General features: G+C 36.1%; 1 protein-coding gene and 1 non-coding gene across 2 annotated transcripts; both read left to right on the top strand.

The window, feature by feature from the left end:
* The first annotated feature begins 323 nt into the window (after positions 1-323).
* Positions 324-1,814, top strand: LOC109021613 (F-box/kelch-repeat protein At1g23390-like). Its single transcript, XM_019004265.2, has one exon. The coding sequence runs from the start codon at positions 402-404 to the stop codon at positions 1,557-1,559; it is 1,158 nt and encodes a 385-aa protein (XP_018859810.2). The 5' UTR covers positions 324-401; the 3' UTR covers positions 1,560-1,814.
* Positions 1,815-4,805: 2,991 nt separating this feature from the next.
* LOC118344939 lies at positions 4,806-4,912 on the top strand. The gene has a single exon (XR_004798667.1). It is a non-coding gene; the product is annotated as a small nucleolar RNA R71 (small nucleolar RNA).
* Positions 4,913-21,267: the final 16,355 nt, after the last annotated feature.

Genomic DNA, 21,267 nt, shown 5'->3' with positions numbered 1-21,267 from the left:
TATATATATTTTTTAAAATAGACCCTATTTTTCAAAAATAAAAATAAATAAAATAATTCACTGTTATTCATTATTTTATTATTATTTTTTACCTATTTTTCAATATTATTCATTATTTTTTATTATTATTTAATATTCTATTATTATTTATCTGAAATCATCTTATTATCTAAATACAACCTACAAACGGTATTTAATATTATTTTTTATATATAATAAAAATATATAATATTTAATGCGGAGCTGAAAATCAATTGGAAAATGGAGACGACTACCGAACTATGGATAGTGTTCCATAAAAGGTCATTGTCCATTCGATAAAAACATCATCGGATCATCCCATCCATAGATTCCATACTTCTAAAACCAGGCCTCAAGGCTTAAACACCATTTCTTTATCCATGGAAGAAAACAATCAGCAGGAATTAAAGGCAGAAGAAGAAGCTTCTGCTACTGCTTCGATCCATGGAGATGTCTTGGAGATTATCCTCTCGCACGTTCCTCTCATCGATCTCGAGCACGCACGTTGCGTGTCTAACACCTGGAATCGCGCCGTTTTCTCGTCTCTTCGGCACCTGAACCCCATCAAGCCCTGGCTCATTGTCCACAAACAGAGCACTCGCCACCCTTACGCCACCACGGCGCACGCGTATGACCCGCGCTCCGAAGTGTGGCTGAAGATCGATCAGCCGCCGATCAATCACGTCTCGGCCCTCCGGTCGTCGCACTCCACCCTCCTCTACATGCAGACATCCCTCCAGTTCGCTTTCTCATTCGACCCGCTCCACCTTAAATGGTACCGCGCCAACGCCCCGCTCGTTTGGCGGACCGACCCGATCGTTGCGCTGGTTGGCCACTGCGTTGTTGTCGCCGGCGGAACCTTCGACTTAGGTGATGATCCGCTTCCGTTGGAAACCTACGACCTGAGGATCGGTAAATGGGACATTTGCCAATGGATCCCCACCGTCCTCAAGGATTCCCCCTCTTCCTTATGGCTCTCCGTAGCCGTGGACGAGCACAAGATGTACGTGACGGAGAAAAGCTCCGGCATAACGCACTCGTTCGATCCCAGCACCAAGACCTGGTACGGGCCGTACGATCTGCGACCAGGTAATCACGTTTTCTCCTCTGCGATTGGATTCGTCAATGACAGCATGGTGGTGGTGGGCCTAATCGGAGACAGCGAGAATGTGAAAGGCGTAAAATTGTGGGAAGCCATGAAGGGGACTGAAATGGTGGAGTTAAGGGAGATAGGCGAGATGCCGGAGGAGCTGGTAGGAAAGCTGAAAGGGGAGAGCGCTTGCCTACCGTCGATTGGGTTGAACACGATGGGTCAATTCGCGTACTTGCACAACCCGTCGGATCCAGGGGAGTTGATCTTGTGCGAGGTCGCCGACGGTGCATGCAGGTGGGGGAGTGTTCGGAATGTTGTGGGCGACGACGAGAGTCGGATGCAGCGTTTAGTATTCACATGTTCGGACGTAGGACTCGGAGTTTTGCACGATGCAATATGCTCTGGGAATCGAAGATTCACTGTCAAGGACAATATCGTGGATTAACAACGAGGAAAAAGAACAGAGACATTTGTGGCAACTGATGTTTGGTAACAGGAAAAGAGAAATGATAGTAATGTAATTCTTGTGGGTATTTTTTTTTTTAATTGTGAATTTCATTTTTTTAAAAATAAATGTCCAAAATTTTTATAGTTTAGGACAATTTTATTATATTAAAATTTATTTTAATGTCCAAAAGATTGTATCGATTGATTGAAAGTAAGCTGTAAAATAATTGTAAAGAATTAATGTTTGGTGAAATTGAAGGATGATTCCATTATTTATTTAGTAATCCTATCACTACCATTTATTTAGACTTAACAGGGAATGGGACGAGATTTGTTGTAGTTTTTTCATTCCAAAATACTTTTTATAATTTGGAGAGATAAAATATTAAAAATGTAGAATTTTCTGTATTTATTATAGAAATTCATAGTTTTAAGTTTTCATGTAGTAATGTCTAGATATTATATATATTAAAATTATATAAAACAACTTATATAATTTATTATAGACCCATTTCTTTATAACTCTTCTATTTTCAAAACAACTTATAACTTCCAAAATAAATCTCAAAATAATATTAATAATAAATATAATATATAATTATTTTAAAAATATTTCCAAGAGCGGATGCTATAGAAATAGAATTTGCTTAATTAAAAATGAAATGATTTGTAAATAGTAGTAAAATGTGTTTGAGTTATGATGTGTTATTGGATTTTGGAAAATGGAACAGAAAAAGTTTAATAAAAATATTATAAAGTTAAAATATTATTAGAATATTATTTTTTAATATTATTTTTATTTTGAGATTTGAAAAAATTGATTTTTTTTTTTTATATTTTGTTTAAAAGTTTATGAAAGTTGTAATGATTAGGTAATTATTAAATAAAAAATAATAATAATGATTTGAAATTGAAAAGTATTTGTATTTGACCTTTAAGTACATTTAACTCTAAAGAGAAACTTTGATGGAATTTTGTGAAACCCTAGCACATCTCTCGCTCTCTCCCTTTTTTTCTAGAGCAGCCCCCCTCAAAAAACCCAGACTAGAGGAGGGGGGTTGGAGCTTCGGCTCCTCCCTCCCTCATCCCTTCTTCATATTCGCTCTAGTTTTTTCTTTTAATTTTTTATGGTTTTGTATGTTTTTCTTTCAAAGTATGGTGAAATGCTGATCTATTGTTCTTCGGAGCCTGACGACCACTGTGCGCTCTACCGCAAGATTTTCAAGGCGTTGATACTTCAAACGGTGGAAAAATCTCTTCGAACAGAGCGGCGCCTGAGCCACACACGCGGTCCAAAGTGTGCAAGTGACATCCATGCGCCATCGCAGGGGGAGCTCTACCGCAGCCACACGTGACATTTCTGGTACCAGGGCCATCAGTTTCTTCAGACTCGACTATCTGTTGTTCTTCCAGGGTGGTACGTGTCCCTCACGCGCCACCACAGTCCCTATGTTTGCTTTTTTTTATTTCCTCTAAGGTTGAGAATACGGATCTACAACTTTCCAAGCTATATTTCACTATTTTCCCTTGTATCATTTACGTTCTCTGTTATTTCTTTTGTTTTAGATTAATAATAAAAAGGAAATAATCTCTTGAACATTTTATCCATAGAGTGAAAGTCCCCTCCTCTGGAGAGTGGGGTTCGAAGTCTCTGCTTTAGATAAAGTGTAGTCTCTCAGATTGTTTGTCTGTAGAAAGTTATAGAAGTTAAGACCATACCAATCACAAATGAATTTGTGTATTGATAGAGCCCCAATCATGAGTAAGTTAGCTTGTAATATGAGTTTTTCCTTATATGTATCAGTCACAATTTTCATGGATGAATGAAGTTTATTTCCTAAAAAAAAAAGGTACATTTAACTCTTGAATTGAGTTTTTTTTTTTTCTTTTCTTTTCTAACTCCTAATGTATGTCTTGGATGGCAATGTGATCCTATATTCTCTCCAAGTTTGAAAGAATTTGTCCTCTATCATTAACTCGAGATCCAATGACGTAGGCACAACACATATTGTAGAAACAAAATTTGTTTCAAAGAGATCATACAATTTTTAGAAAAAATCAAATCATCGTCTCTACTAGGGGTGTGCAAAATTTTGAAAATTTCGACTCTGTCCGAATTCCGCTCCGACGCCGACTCCAACGGAGTCGGAGTTGTTGGAATTCGGAGTCGGGATTCAGAGTAGCTCCGAATAACTATTCGGAGTCGGAGTCGGAGCTCCTGGTAGCTTCGATTCCGACTCTAAAAATTTTTTTATAAAATTTTTTAAAAAAAATTTTAAAAAGGCCCACTTAATATGAACAACACCGTTCCACGTAATATGGAACGACGTCGTTTCATATTAAAAAGGCCCTCCAAAATGCCCGACTCGCCCAGGTCCCCCCTTCTTCTTCCTTCTTCTGCTTCCTTCTTCCTTTTTCCTTCTCCCTTCTCTCTCGCGTCTCACTGAACCAGTGAAGCCGTCTCGCGCCTCACGTCTCGTGTCTTTCTTGCCAGCGTGCCGCCGTTCGTCGTTGCTCCTCCGTGCCGCTTTCCTAGTTGCTCCTCTGTTCAGCTTCCACCTACGGTGAGAGTAAGGTTATGAGCCCTAAATTTAATTCAAGCAATTTAATTCAAGCACGTCTCCGTGTTTGACAATTGATGCATCGTCTCCTCAAGACCCTTCTTTTGCATTGGAGGTGCTTGAATTGCGAGTTGAGAGGGTCCTGGAGCCAAGGCTGCTGGAGCTAATTGCTGGTCATTCCTCCACCCAAAATTTGGGTGGTTTCTCCATCCTGGATTATAAGAATTAGAATAAGGACCAGAATATGATTTTTGTATCATATTTACAGCATTAGATTGGTCCAACAATACCTCTTTGAATGCGGGGATCGTGGGACACTCATTAGTTGCATGCCCATGATCCTCACATATGCCACACTTCTCTAAATTTTTATGGACAGCATGCACTTCATTTACCTTTTTCAATTCCATAGCTTCCATTTTTCTAGACAACAAGGTTAACTTAGCACGCAAATCATCATCTTCTTTTAAAGTGTATTTTCCATGACCAGACTCAATTTGCCTAGACCTATCATGCACATCAGTTGTGTCCCAAGATTGAGCATTTTCAGCAAGGTAATCAAAATATTCAAATGCTTTCTCAAGCTCTTTGTCAAAAAATTCTCCATTACACATGGTTTGTACAAATTGGCGCATTTTAGGTGTCAAACTTTCATAAAAAAACTTATCAAACGCCAATTTTCATAACCATGATGAGGACAAGCATTTAAAAGATCCTTAAACCTTTCCCAACTTTGATAAAAAGTTTCAGAATCTTTTTGGGTAAAGTTTATGATTTGCCTTTTAAGTGCATTTGTCCTATGTATTGGAAAAAATTTCTTCAAAAATTCAGTTTGCATTTCCTGCCATGTGCCTATAGATCTAGGTCTTAATGCATTTAACCATGTTTTAGCCTTATCTTTCAAGGAAAATGGAAACAACTTTAGTCTAATAACCTCCTCAGTGCATGTTGGGTCCATGAATGTAGAACAAACCTCTTCAAATTCTTTGATATGAAGGTACGGATTCTCGGAATCCATGCCATGAAAATGTGGAATTAATGGAATCATTCCAGGTTTGAAATTAAAGACATTTGCATTCAAAGGTAGGATTATGCATGAGGGGGTACTAGTTCTGACAGGTTGTAAATAATCTCTAAGTGTCCTATTCTGATTCACTACTTCCCGATCATGATTCTCATTTTCAGCCATGGTACTATTAGTGTCAAAAGATGACTCAAGAGAAAGTGATGCTGAGGTAAAATATGCTTGTGATTCTGTCCTAACCAACCGAGAAGTTTGGTCCTTAGTCCAACCAGTCATACAAACAAGAACAGAAAATAAAAGAATATGCAAGACAAACAACAACAAAATAAAGAAAAAAAAATAAAGTTAAGAAAAATGTCACCCAAGTTCTGAAGAGGTTCACAACGCTACAAACGTCTTCTCAACAATATGAGAATGCTTTGCTAAACACCAGTTGTCCCCGGCAACGGCGCCAAAAACTTGATCAGCTTTTAATTTCGACTTCCAAGCGTAGAAGCTGTCAAAGTAATACAAGGGTAAATCCCAAGATCGAATTCACAGGGACAATGAGAATTTATCAAACATTTCATTTTCGCAAGACCACATATTACCGTTTGGAGTGACACGAAAATTTAAAATAATAAGCAAAGAGAAATAAATTCCTAAACTTAACCACTAACAATATTTACACCTAAATGTGGGTATTTACTAAGGGAGTGTAGAATGAATTATGAGTGAAATTGTCGAGACGTTCAAGCATAAGTAAAGCTGAAAATAAAAGAGAATCTATTTTTCTAAAATTGCTAAGATTAAAGGGATTTAAAGAAATCGTATGGAAGTTGACTTAAACTTGTAAGAAACAATTAAACAAACACTTGGGATGCAATTTTCACCCACTAATTTGGTGATGGATTTACTTCTCTTTTCATTTTCTCTCAACCATTCTCTCATTCCTAGAAATCATAGTCGGATAATATAGCAATGAACCACAATTTTATTTTAATAAAACTACTTGACAAATTATATAACAATCATAGAAAGTGAAAGAAAAACATTAAAGTCATGTTACTTGTTCAAGTATCAATTGTGCCTTTACGTCTACAATTGATCTAAACCAAGAACAAAGAACTCTAATATTTTCTAGATGCACATTGAGATATAATCCATCAAGTTAATCATCAAAAGCACTAAATATTGAAGTAAATCCAATCCCAAATAGTCATGGGTTACTCATTGAATCCCAAGCTAAAAATCTAACCTATCATCTCTAGATTAACAAAATGCTCAAGAAAATTAAAATCTAACATCATCATCACTGTTTCAAATGAAAGTTACTGAATAAAAATATACTGTATCCCACAAATGTGCTGAAATCCGAAACTCAAAAGCATACAAACTTGCGGAAAATAAAATGAATTGGAAAAATAAATTGAAGAGGAAGAAACGAACGAAAATAATTCTGAAAAGAAAAAAAATATACTCCCTGTAAACATCCGGAAGAAGAAAAAAAATGAGAACTGAAAACTCCAAAAAAAACTGCCCCTGCACGAAAATTCCTCTTTTCTCTTTATCCTCTCCCTTTTTCTCTCAGCACAGCGTTTCGCTCCAGCCCAGTTATGCGTTTCGCGTCTTGTTGCAGTGCGTTTTGATCTGCCCCTCTGCTGCGCGTTTCATTCCACTGCAGCCCAGCGTGAGTGCCCTGTTGCTGTGCGTTTCGTCTGTGTGAGTGGGTCTGCGTGAGAGCTACTTGCACGATCCACGTCGTGCGTCTGCAGCTGTGCGTTTTGCTCAGCACCTCTCCAGCCCAGCACCGCATGCGAGCTCGCAGTGAGGCCACGATCGTGCGTTTCATCTTCAGCTCAGCACCTCGCTTGAGTGGATTTGCTGTGAGGCCACGCTGTGTTTGTTTTGTTTCTAATCCCTAGCTGCTTTAGCATTTGGGTGCTGCACGTCCCATTTGTGTGGCTCTTCCAAAAATACCCTACATAAAATTGAAAGTGTTAACAATGAAAAGGGTAAAATTTTGGAATATTAATTTATGGTATGGACCAGCTGCATTACAACTCTTTTTAAGTGTAAAATGTCATAACTTTACATAGAGTCAAGTATTAAAAACCAATACATAATTAAGTGCTTAATTCATTTTTTTTGTTAAACAATTCATTCACTTAAGCAGCTTCATCATGTAGTTTTTATCACTTTATCAGTTCTGGTCGAGCGCTACGTCGAGCGCACGTCGAGCGAACCTCTCTGGATGGGTTCTGCTCCAGCGCCACGTTGAGCGAACCTCTTTGGATGTCTGGATGGGTTCCGCTGAGTCAAGTGCACGTCAACCGAAGCTCGATGTAATAATACATCGATACAATAATACGTTATGATACAATAATACATGTCCTATACAATAATACAATAGCCTAGTTTATTTGTAAACTAATTTTTTGCTTCTAATTTAATTTTTTCAACTTTATTGATTGTGATATGGATCCTAGACATAGTGGAGATGATCGTCCACAAGGGGATGTGGCGGATGCCAATGCTACAACTCCTACACCGGTGGGTACTTCCACCCCTAGAGCCACATCTAGGGCAGATACATCTAGAGCAACTACATCTAGAGCCGCTACATCTTGTGAGAGTAGTCGACTCCCACTCCCAGTTGATATAGAGGATGAAGATATGTTCAACGAAGAGGAGGAGATGCCCATTGAGCAAGATCAACCACCACGGCCTTCTAAAAAGAGGTCGTGGACATGGGAGCATTTCACCAAAATTCCTGGTGATATTGCGAACTCGGTAGCAAGATGTCATTACTGTGGATGTCATTCGAAGAAGCAAGGTACCAGTGTGTTAATAGCACATCTAAATGGTTGCCAACGATATAAGATAGCGAATGGATTGCAAGCCACTGATCAGACCAACCTCAGTTACCAAACTTCTACAACCACTGATGGTACACAGACTAAGAAATTGGTCATCCCTCAATACAGTGAGAAGATGTTGAGGGACATGCTTGTAGAAATGATAATTACTGATGAGGCACAGAAGTACCAAAAAGCATTCGAGCGGATGGAGGTCGATGATGGGGGCCTGAGGTATGCTTTGTTGGAGCCAGCAGGACAGGGGTTCGGTGCGCCGGACGCACATGATTGGACCAGTGTTAGTTATTTTGTTGAATTTTTAAGAACTTTTTATGAGATAACCATGCGGCTATCTGGATCCAAATATACGACTGCGAACTCATTTTTCAGCGAGCTCTCGGAACTTCACTTCCAGTTGAAAAATAGTTGTAATGACTCTGCTGGATTGTTATCTGCTATGGCTACGAGGATGAAGATGAAATATGATAAATATTGGGGGAATATTGAGAAGATAAATAGATTGCTATTTTTGGCTGTGATCCTTGACCCCCGAGTTAAGTTGGCTGTTCTAGAATTTTAGGTAAATTCCGTCCTCGGGGCAGTGAAGGCTGCAGAGTTTATTAGATTGCTAAGAAGTGATGTTGATGACTTATATAATCACTACAGTACTAGGGCTCAGCCTTCATCCGCAGCTGGTAGCTCCTCACATTTGAGGCCGATAGGATCGATAGTTTCCTCAGGTGATACTGACCCATCTGTAGGGGTTAGAGGCCATCGTATTATACGGCAGTATCATCAACTCATGTCAACAAGGAATATTATGCATTGTACATCTGAGGTTGAACGATATTTTATGGAAGCTGTCGAGGCACCTAGTGATGTATTTCAGTTATTAACTTGGTGGAAAGTTAATTCCAACAAGTATCCAGTCCTTTCCCGTGTGGCCCGAGATGTGCTAGCCATTCTTGTCACTACGGTTGCCTCAGAGTCGGCATTTAGCACTGGAGGTCGCGTGTTGGATGCTTATCGGAGTTTATTGTCACCGTCAACCGTGGAGGCCCTCATTTGCACACAGAATTGGATAAGTGAAACGCCCATTGGACTAGATACCGTTGGCGTTGATGCCGAGAGCTATAGGCTTGAATCGGATAAGTTTATATGCTTTTAAATGATGATTTAATTATTTTTAATGTTTCTAACTTCTACTTTTTATGATTTTATAGATCTAATTGTGAACCCTAACATAATTACCGATGATTGAGAATCTGGAACGGACGCCACTTAAGAGTTGGGATAGAGTTGAGAGAACCTCCTTTCTTGGTAAGAAACAAATTATTCTTTTACCGTGTTTAATTTTTTATTATCAATTGTTTTTCATCTATTGATTGCAACTTTCTATCTTCATTTCAGGCATGACCAATGGAACAAAAAGCATTTGAGTGAAATCCGTGTTTAATTTTTATGTAGTTATATTTCAAGGCTGAGTCATATTATAATTACGTTATAAATGGGACTGTTATAACTTATGGCTACATCATACATGTTATTTACTTTTTAAACTATTTATATAGTTATATTTATGTAGTTATATCCGGAGCAAAGACGTGGGATAAGTACTCTTTATTCTATAATTTCTATTAGTACTTTTCCATCATCTCTCAAACGTTTATAATTTATTATTCAACTGAAATTAATCGAATTATAGAAATTCGTACCATCATTTTTCTCTATAAAATTTTAAATTTGTGTAATTTTTGACTCATGAGCACTTTTAATGCTAAATTAATAAATTTCAGGCGGACATAAAACAAATTAAAGATATAATCAAAATTCAGTAACAAAATCAGAAGGAATATTTAAATTATTGAAAACTCTTGAATAAACCAAATATTTGTAGATGGTTCACTTTTAAAAAAAAATATATGTTGCTCACTATCTGAAACGAAATTGAACAACAAAATTTAAATAATAAAAAAAAAAACAGAAAACAACAACTAGAAATTTATTTCTGAACGGAGTTCGGAAATTTAATTCAGAGTCGGAGCTCCGACATCCGTTCGAAACTCCCTCCGACCATCGTTCAGAGTTCCGATCGGAGGTCGGAGCTCCTAACTCCGATCGAAATCGGACTCCAACTCAGTTCGGAGTCGGAGTCAAAGTGGCAATTCGGCTCCAACTTTTGTCGGAGTCGGAGGTCCAAAGTATGCGAGTGACATCCACGCGCCATCGCAAGGGGAGCTCTACCGCAGCCACAAGTGACATTTCTGGTACCAGGGCCATCAGTTTCTTCAGATTCGACTATCCGTTGTACTTTTAGGGTGGCACGTGTCCCTCACGCACCACCACAGTCCCTATGTTTGCTTTTTTTTATTTCCTCTAAGGTTGAAAATACCGATTTACAACTTTCCAAGCTATATTTTACAATTTTCCCTTGTATCATTTACGTTCTCTGTTATTTCTTTTGTTTTGGGTTAATAATAAAAAGGAAATAATCTCCTGGACATTTAATCCATAGAGTGAAAGTCCTCTCCTCTGGAGGGTGGGGTTTGAAGTCTCTGCTTTAAATAGAGTGTGGTCTCTCAGATTGTTTGTCTGTAGAAAGTTATAGAAATTAAAACCATACTAATCACAAATGAATTTGTGTGTTGGTAGAGCCCCAATCATGAGTAATTGTAATCTGAGTTTTTCCCTATATGTATCAGTCACAACTTTCATTAATGAATGAAGTTTATTTCCTAAAAAAAAAAGGTACATTTAACTCTTGAATTGAGTTTTCTTTTCTTTTCTTTTCTAACTCCTAATGTATGTCTTGGACGGCAATGTGATCCTATATTCTCTCCAAATTTGAAAGAATTTGTCCTCCAAAAATGCTACTTACAACCGGCGTGCGCAACCTTTGTGCAACCGACTGACACAATTGGGTCCCACCGTCTTATTTTCCTTTTCTTCCTCCGTCTTTCGATCTTTCTCTCCCTTTCATTTTTCCATCTTCTCAAACAACTCTCTTTTCTTTTATACTCAACTGTAAGCATTCTATTACAGTATTACTCATGAGAAAAATCTAATAAACAAGAACGAAACGAAAAACAAAAGAATAAAGAAAGACCAAGATGATGTGGCGGCAGCACTTACCTAAGGAAAACCAAGAGACAGCGGCACCATGAAGAGGCTGCGATGGAAATTTGGGTAGCTGAGGTTTATACGCTGGCAGATGGGCGGCTGAGCATAGAGAGAGAAAGAGTGATGAGAGAAAGGGAGATAATGTGAGAGAAAGAGAGAGACACAGGGATAGTGAGATTAACGCAAGGGAGAGAGAACGGCTTACGGTAGTCGGGACAATGGTTTGCGGCTTCCATCGCTGCTAGCGTTTGGCCTTGATCTGAGGAGCACGAACGGGGGCCCGTGCGGTTGAGGTGTGGAGGAAACTGGGATGTTGGCGTGGACGACTGCTTTGTTTTTGGGTGGGAAAAACATAGTTGTGTGAGGTGTTGCTACGAGTAAGAATGGGGTGGTTCGCAGTGGTGATCTGGGGTTCTAGTGGTGGTGCGCCGGAGTAGCAGTGCTGCGGGACCAAACGTAGGGCTGAGGCAGTGGTTGTGGGGAGTCGTGAGGGTGCAGCTTCGTGGGGTTTTGTGGCATGGACAACTCCACAGTGGGGTTATTTTCGGTGGTTGGCAAGGTGGGGCTTGGGCTTTGGTGTTTCCTGGACGTGGAGACGTGAGTGGCTGAGGTTCCGTGCGAGGACGGTGGTCTGAATGGTGAAACAATGGCTGTTTTTGCTCTGTTTTTGGATGGTTAAAACATAGGAGTATGGGGCTTGCTGTGTGAGTTGAAAACGTGGAGGAAGATTGGGCTACAGGGGTGTAACCCATGGCACAAGTTGGCTTTCGGCTTGAAGAGGGTGGTGAAACTATACTTGAATATCGGATACGGTGGTGCAGCCCATGGAAGGTTGCAGTGTGGATGTACACGGTTTGTGATTCCGTGGTGGAGAGGACGCATGGGAGTTGTTTTCTTCCTCTCGGTTTGTTCCGATACGTGGCTGGCGGAGTTGCAGTAGCTTGGGTTGGTGATTTATGTGAGGTGGGTGGGATACATGTGTATTTGTTGATATAAAAATGGAGAACAGAAAGGGATGGAAGGGCAGCATTCACATGAAGGTGGAATCGTGCATGTGGGGTGCACGTAGCGGAAAAAAAAAAGGGCTAGCACATGGTAGTAGAAAATTTCGTGAATGTCGGCATGTATATGGGTTTTGAAATGGATTTTGTCTAAGGTTGAGGTCGAAGAGCTATTTGAGAGGTGGTGTCGTTGCGTTTCGTCCGTCTGTACCACAAGAGTAAAGGCTTGGCTGAAGCATGATTTGCGATTTTTAAGTTTGAAGAACCTTTTATTTTCATTTTTAGTTTTATGTAATGTTTAAACCTCCATGACGGAAGAATTTTTTTGCTTTAAATGTTTGAAGATCATGAGTAATAGAAGATGCATTCTACCATTTGAGGATTGTGTTAGATTTTTGAGGATCACGTCTGTTAGATTTTTCTGAGTAATAGAATGCTTCCAGTTGAGTATAAAAGAAAAGAGAGTTGTTTGAGAAGGTGGAAAAATGAAAGGGGAGAGAAAGACTGAAATACGGAAGGAAAAATAAGATGATGGGACTCAATTGTGTCAGCCAGTTGCGCAAAGGTTGCGCATGCCGGTTGTAAGTAGCATTTTTGTTTGTCCTCTATCATTAACTCGAGATCCAATGACGTAGGCACAACACATATCGTAGAAACAAATTTGTTTCACGGAGATCATACAACTCTTAGAAAAATTCAAATCATCGTCTCTACACACAACATACTATACATAATTTTTTATTTTTTATTTTTTTTATCAAATATATGGTATATAGATGATGAGTAGAAAAACTCAATTAGTTTAAGAAGAATAAAATCAATATATATATATATATTTATATATAAGTATGGTGTGTGGGGATAATGAGTAGCAAATCTCATTCCATAAAATCAAAATAAACAAATTTTGAAATCACATGAACATAGACAAATCCCCTCTCAAAGAGCATTTCAATTACATTTCAAATAATAATAATCGAAAAAGATCCTAATAACTAAGTTCTTACCCAAAACTTGAGAACCTAAGTGGGAAAGAGGAAGACAAATAAAATTGGTCGAATAATTTTTATTGTTGCTCGTACAAATATTGGCAGCATAAATTAGCTATAAATGTTGTGAGACGCGCTTTGTATCTATCTCTCTCACTTGAAATCTTTTGATTTAAACAAGAACTTGAGGGGACTTTGATCCATAATAATCAATACCTAAACATTAACCCACGAGTTGCCAAATATATAGGTACACTCAAAGGCTTTAAATCGTAAAAATAAAAATAAAAAATAAAAAATCCTAAAGACAATCCTAATACAACTCCATCTAAAAGCCTAATCTTTTTGTGAATCAATTTGAAAGTCTTGTTTATTTTCAGAGATAAAATGAGATGAGTTAAAATTAAACTTAAAAAGTTGAATAAAATATTATTAGAATATATTTTTTAATATTATTTTTGTTTTGAGATTTAAAAAAGTTGAATTCTTGATTTTATTTTATTTGAAAAATTTTCGGCCCGGTTTGGATTCACAACTCATCTCAACTCATCTCACTACTATTCATTACTATTCATCAACTTTAACTCATAAATTTTATTACTATTCACAACCTATCTCATTACTATTCACAACTTATCTCAACTCATCTTCGAATCTAAATATTTTAAATGCTCAATTCGAATCTAATAGGATTAAAAGTTAAAACTCCACTAAAAAAAAAAAGCTAAAATCGCAAATCTCGATCAATAGAGTAGTCTTAATCGAGCAAACTTTCGGAATCGGATTTTTTACGCGACGATTCACCAAATCATTCACGTCTTCTAAGCTCCTCTATGCCATGGATGATGACATTGATTGCATCACCCATGAGTTTAAGAAGACAGGATATGGGCCATGAGCCCAATGAAGTATGACAGACGACCTTGAGCTTGTCAGGGTGTGCATGTGTGTGGGCCTTTGAAAGCCTCAAGGGTCCTTTTCGTAAGGCCTGAGCCAATTAAAAACAAAGACTACGACGCTACGTACCCACACACCAAAACAAACGAACAGGTCAGTGTTGCATCACCATTTCCTTGGAAGTTGGGAACCAACAAAGAAAGAAAGAAAGAAAGATGTGATCTTTTACTTCCCGTTTTTCTTTTGAGTAGTTGTCACTTAATTTCTCTCCACTTGGAGTTTTGCAACCTCAGAATTCTGATGTCTGCTAACCAATACTAACCTAAACAGAACTAACAAACAAGGAAAACACTCCCAGTTGGTGTAAGCATGCAGTAGGTTTTCCAATTCCCTTGCCTCTATGACTACAAAAATGGGCCCACTTTAGCAACAACTTGTTCAACTTTCTTACTCATGGCCCCACAAGGAAATCACCTTTTTTTTTCCCACCCCAGATCTCATTTGCTCCCAAAACTATTTATAAGATGGAGAAAATATATTTGTTATCGTAGTAGATTGTGTAATTTTTTTAAAAAAATATGAGTTAATATAAAATTTACATGAAAAAATTAATTTTTTTAATAGTAGATCATACTTTTTTTTAAAAAGAGTATCCGACTCTTGTCCCACTCATGATTATATCTAACATTATTCTTAAATATTAATGTCTCAAAATTTTGCGTCAAAACCTTGTTTAAAATATATCTCATAATATTTATTCAGCATTCAATAAGGTCTACAAAATTTACTTAGAAAGCCATAAACCGTGTGAGACCCCTTTTATATGTCTCTCACCCTCTCACTTTATTTGTTTACAAGCCAAGAGAACATGAGAGATAGTAGGGGTGAAATCCGACGATAGGGAGGAGGATACCGATCGAGGCAGTTCTCTGGCAATTCTACTGAGAGAGAGAGAGAGAGAGTGTTGCAGAATCGAATTAGGGAATGACGTTCCACTTAAGTTTAGATGGAACGACATCATTTCAAACTTATTATTTTTTTCTTACGTCCTTAATAAAACGACGTCGTTGTTTCCAGTATCTGTTGTAATACTTATTAACTAAAACGACGTCGTTCCACTTAAATTTAAGTAGAACGGCATTGTTTCGATAAGGGTATATTAAAAAAAAGATTTTATTATATCGATCGGTTCAGTGGTCCGGTCCAACTTCAAACCGATACCGAATCGTTAAACATCAGTTTCTTGAAATTTCCACCGCAAGTCGACCGGTTTTACACCAATTCCGGCAGGTTCCTGACACGGCCGATTGGTTCGCATCGATGGCAGGCGGTGACGTCGGTTTCTGTACAGCCCTAGGAGATAGACTACTCCATTAGTCCCAAATTTATATTTTTATAGAAATTTTTTTTCATCAATCATTATTCACTACCTCACATCTCATATCTTATAAAAAAAAAATATTCTATATCTTATGAAAAACACTTACACCTTATGAAAAAAAAAATTACCTCATATATAAGATATGTGAAGTAAACAGTTGATAATTTGTAACAAGACTATAGACATTTCTAATCATAGTATTTGAATTATTATAATAAAATTATCTGACAAAAAAAAAAACCAGAAAGTCTGACTGATGGGCTACTTTCTCTGTACGTGCATATATACATACATATAGACTGAACGTGCTGGGCCTACCCAAGTTTGTCCACTTTCTTGTATTCTTTTTGGGAGTTCTTTATCATCATCCAAAGTTAGCTTTTTCTTCTTTACTGTCCCTTTTCGCCAGATCAAAAGCTTTATAAAAAGTTATCACCGAATCATGAAGAGCAACAACCATGTTGGACTACACTAAGATTTTCCCAATCAACAATCCAAAACACCACACAATTATGTGGTACAATGTATTTTCATCATTCATTCTCAATCTTTCTAAAATCTCTTTTACTACTCTCTCTTGTTTTAGTTCCGGTCCCCCTCGACTCATGGTCTTCAACCGAAAGCAATGTCCGGATCGTGGAGTCGCATACTCCACTCTCATCTTACTTTTATCATCTGTACTGATATGATAATAGACATTAATCATTAGATCAACTCGTATTTTTAAAAAATTATTATATTCTCAAACCGGTTATATAATGCACACAATCAGTACATCACTTAAATAGTAAGTTTTGAATTTTTAAAATTTTTCTTCTAAATTAAATTATGCTGCGTAAGTACTTTACTATATATATTATCCATATCTCAACTTATAAATAATTTTTTTTAATATTAGTATATAGAATTATGAAATAAATAAAAATTATTTTCACAATCTTAAGTAATTAACATAAAGATTTGGGTTTGAGCAGACCAAAATGGCGCCTCGTTTGTTTTCAGAGATGAGATGAGATTAAGGTTGTGTTTGGATGTTGAAGTGAGTTAAATTCAGTTGAGTTGAGATGATAAAATATTGTTAGAATATTATTTTTTAATATTATTATTATTTTGAGATTTGAAAAAATTGAATTGTTTATTATATTTTGTATTGGGATTTGAAAAAGTTGTAATGATGAGTTGAGAGTATTTGAGGAACCAAATGAAGCCTAAAGTTAAAAAATTGAATAAAATATTGTTAGAGTATATTTTTTAATATCATTTTTGTTTTAGAATTTGAAAAAGTTGAATTGTTTATTTTATTTTATATTAACAGTTAAAAAAGTTGTAATAATTAGATGAGATAAGATATTTTTTCAAAACAAACGAGGCGGATTTGGGTTTGGAATCTCGATTTTGGTTGCTAAAGTTTTCGTGCAATTTATTATTTGTAAGAATGCTTTGAGCATTGTGTATCACCCCCATGAATGGAAAAAAAAAATGTTTTAAAATTAATAATAGATTGGAGAATATTCAGTTTTCCCAAAGTGACAAACATACCCATTGGGCGTGACCCGTGGGGTTATATTGCTGGATATACATTCTATTAAAATAATATATTTCTTTCTCTTTCTACCTTATTATTTTTTTATTTAGTTGCGATATTATTAGCGGGCAATTGAATTCTTGTATGCCACGTGTTCTTTTGCATCTCTTTAAGAAAAGTGCAATGATTTATTTAGTTTTAGTACGAAAAATTTAGCACATTTTCGTTTGGATAATACGACAAGATAAAATGATTTTTGATTAAAGTTAAAAATTAAATAAAATATTATTAAAATATATTATATTTTGTATAAAAATTTTAAAAAAATATAATTATAAGATGAAATAAAATTATTTCTGTATCCAAACGAGATTTTAAATTGAGAAAAATATGAAATTTACGAGAAAAAATAAATTTTTCAGTAATTAAATTTCTATTTAAAAAAAAATAGATAGAATTTATATATATATATTTTTTTTAAAAGATAGAATTTATATGTCTTACTACTATATCTAATATTATTATTAATAGAATGAACTATCCTACCTACTGTGGATAAAGAGGAAAAGTGAGAATTTGTAACGATGATATTTATAAATAATTTAACAACGTTGTTTAGAATGAAGGACGATTATGTAAACTTTGAGATTTATATATATAAAAAAAAAAATATTAGTAATTTTAAGGAACTAGCATTATCATATTGATTGTAAAATGAATTATAAAATCTCAATCTTTTTAGAAAGATTCAAACCCACTTCTCTATAATGAATAGGGGTGTAATCGGTCTGGTTCAATTTTGAAAAAAATTTAAAACCGAAGTCACCGAACCGGTATGTACTGATTTTGTATTTTTCAAAACCGATTATGCCCCGGTTACCCTCCTAAACTGGTAACTCCGGTTTTACCAGTTTCCAATCTAGTCCGATCAGGTTTTTCGATTTTTTTAAAATGTAAAAAACATATAATAAAGTGTTATTTCTCATGATAAAATATTATTAATAATTTAATATATATTATGTTTAAAGCATATGATCAATTAAATTTTCATCTTTAAGATTAAATTTTTATTTTATAAATTATAATAACATTATCTTATATATAATTATATTAATAATATATGATCAAACAAATTACAAATGTTCATATTTAAGATTAATATTTTATGTTATAATTTATAAATTATAATATGAAATTATTTCATATATGATATATAATTATATATATTATATATAAAAATTTAATATATAATTATATATTATATATAAAACTTATATATATAAATATTTTGTATAATATATAAAATTAATTTATATATATATTTTTTCCAACTGGTCCGGTTCGGTTCTGGAAATTACGGAACCGAAACCGAATCGGATCCGGCCAGTTTTTATAATATAGGAACCAGTTCCAAACCAAACCGGTTTTTCGATTTCCTGATTTAAATTTACACCCCTAAATTAATGAACTCTCCCAAATGTTCACCATTTCAGGTAATTATAACTCTTTTTTCATGGAAAAGGTAAGATATTTTTGAAAAGCGAAATGCACAAGGAGTAGCCACTCTCCCTATCCCATTCCCGCCTGAACATGGTGGTGGCTATATAGTCATCCTCAATTCGCCCATGCTCACTAAACGAGCGGACAGATTGATATAACACTACCGTCTAGTCATTCGTTTAATTGCAACACATGAGCCATTCAACCTAAAATCCCACAATCCAACCCATAAATGCATAGATGGTAAGCCATCTTACAAAAAATTACAAGAGAAAAGCTTATATGCCCTCTACGTTTGACCGTTCTATTTGACTGTTGGTAAAAAAAATTTATTTTTTATTTTTTACTTAATAATTAAAAAAGTGATTTTAAATGTATTGGTATATTTTTTTTATTTTTAAAAAATATTTAAATATAATAAAAAAATATGGAAAAAAGGAAAAAAAAAAAGAAAAAGAAAAACTGTGAGGTCTCAATGGCTATAGATCTAAGACCCACGATGCGACTCATGTTGGTCTAAGTGGCCACGTATCTGAGACCGGCGATCATGCTATGGGGTTTCACAAGCCACATGTCTAAGATTGTGTCGTGTGCCTAATAATTTTGTCTTTGTTGTTGTTAGAATGTAATATAACTATTATATGTATTTGGCATTCACTTCAGCATGGTTTTTGGCTTCTGTGCCACATACATTAATATTTGACTTAAATTCATCTATATCAAATCTAAATTCACTTATTTCATGCCGTGATCATATTAAATGTACGAAATACATTAAAAATTTAAATTTGTATTAGTGATGTGACAATAGAATACCATATTCACAGTAGAAGGAAAATATAGATTTTTTAAAAAAAATAATATTTTACTTCATCTTGTTATTTATAATTACATTTTTGTAATAGAATTTTGCTATACATCTGCCTACTTCACGACACACCGCACACTTGCTAACACGTTTTTTTTTCCTTCTAAACACGCGTTTCAATCTTGCCTTTCCTATTATGCATTTGAAATTTTTGCCCCACCCTCCCGCGTCTTCCCCTCCCTTGTGTTCTCCCCTCCACCAATCTCACCCCATTGTCTGGGATTGCCGAGGAAAAGGGCCGAGAGACAGACAGAGAGACAGAGCCATTGTCAGAATCGTTGCACTATCGCCACATGCAACCTGAGAGCCTCTGTTTTAGGAAGTCAAACACCTCAAGGAATCACCTCAATAGCACCACAAAACACCACTTAGTTTCTCCCATTCACACCACCATTATGCAGCAATAGTAACAAGAAGTCGAAACAACAGTGGCATGGATTTCAATAGTAGAAGAAGTGAAAAACTGACGTCACCCACCATCAACCGCCACATGAAAGTGCTCGGACCATCACAAAGAACACTGATCAACCACCTTCTCCCATATCGCGCCATTCTGGCACACCCATGCAGAGATCCTTTCTCTTCCTTTTGTCATTTCTCTGTTTCTCTTATTCACCACGTTTTCTTAGCTGCACAACTCCATCTTGGGATCATCACCACATGCAGAGACAGTCTACAACCTCACTGACATGATCCTTAACTCCGACCACCCAGATCCCCCGCATTCCTTTGCCTCACTCACTCGGATTTGCTTCCTCTTTCCAACGAAGCTCGAGATCCTGTTGGGTGCTGCTGAGATCCTTGAACTCAGGGAGGGATGGAGAGAGTAGGCCTCACTGCCATGATCCTTAACTCCAACCACCCAGATCCCCCGCATTCCTTTGCCTTTCTCACTCCTTAGATTCGCTTCCTCTTCCCAACGAAGCTTGAGATCCTGTTGGGAGCCGCCGAGATCCTTCAACGTAGGGAGGGAGGGAGAGAGCAGGCCTCACTACCATGATCCTTAACTCCGACCACCCAAATCCCCCGCATTCCTTTGCCTTTCTCACTCCTTAGATCCGCTTCCTCTTCCCAACGAAGTTTGAGATCCTGTTGGGTGCTGCCGAGATCCTTCAACTCAGGGAGAGAGGGAGAGAGGGAGAGAGCAAGCCTCACTGCCATGATCCTTAACTCAGGGAGAGGGTGTGCTTCTAGTAAACCGGCTACAAAGAAGATTTTCTCTGTGTAATATAGCATATATTAAGTACTTCTCTAAAAGAATGAAATTGAGACAACTTCGTTTATGTTTAAGTTTGACCGGAAGTAAGAAGGGAAGGAATAGAAATGCAAGGGATGCGGTTAGGGCTGTAAATCGGTCCAATTCAGTTCGGTGATGGATCGAAATCAGTCCACCATTTTTCCCAGACCGAACCGAACATCCATAGGGACCAAACTAGACCGGTAGCTATCGGTCTGGTCCGATCCGGCCTAATTATTTTATTATTTTTATTTTTTTAAATAAATTAATAAAAAAATTATTTAAATTACTAAATTAAAATTAAGTAAATTATTAATGGAGATTATGTAACTAACTCATTAAAAAAGTATTATATTATAAATATATTTATGATGTTAATAGTTACTACTTATTAACTTAGACTTTACTTTTTAATATGCATAATTATTAATAATGTCATACATTTTATATATGGTTAATGTATAAAATGCATCTTCATTATACATTCATTGTACATAGGGAAGAGTTGTATCTTCCTTAAGGGGAGACGAGCATAGCGAGGAGAGGGAAACTTTCATTGTATATAGATTATTTATACTTACTTGCAATTTAAGTATTTAAAAAAAAATTACCTAATTATTTTAATTAAGTGTAAATAGTAGAGTATGTATAAATGTATGATATATTAACTATTGACATATAATGATATAAATTATCAAATGATTTATAATTTATTATTAATTGATAACGTATATTATTTTTTATTTTATATAATCAATTATAATAA

This window comes from Juglans regia, chromosome 16 (genome assembly GCF_001411555.2).
Source record: "Juglans regia cultivar Chandler chromosome 16, Walnut 2.0, whole genome shotgun sequence".
NCBI classification, from domain to species: Eukaryota; Viridiplantae; Streptophyta; class Magnoliopsida; order Fagales; family Juglandaceae; genus Juglans; species Juglans regia.
This window is presented reverse-complemented; position numbering and strand designations above follow the sequence as displayed.

Coding starts and splice junctions, on each gene's coding strand:
- LOC109021613 (XM_019004265.2), top strand. CDS start 402: ATGGAAGAAAACAATCAGCAGGAATTAAAGGCAGAAGAAGAAGCTTCT.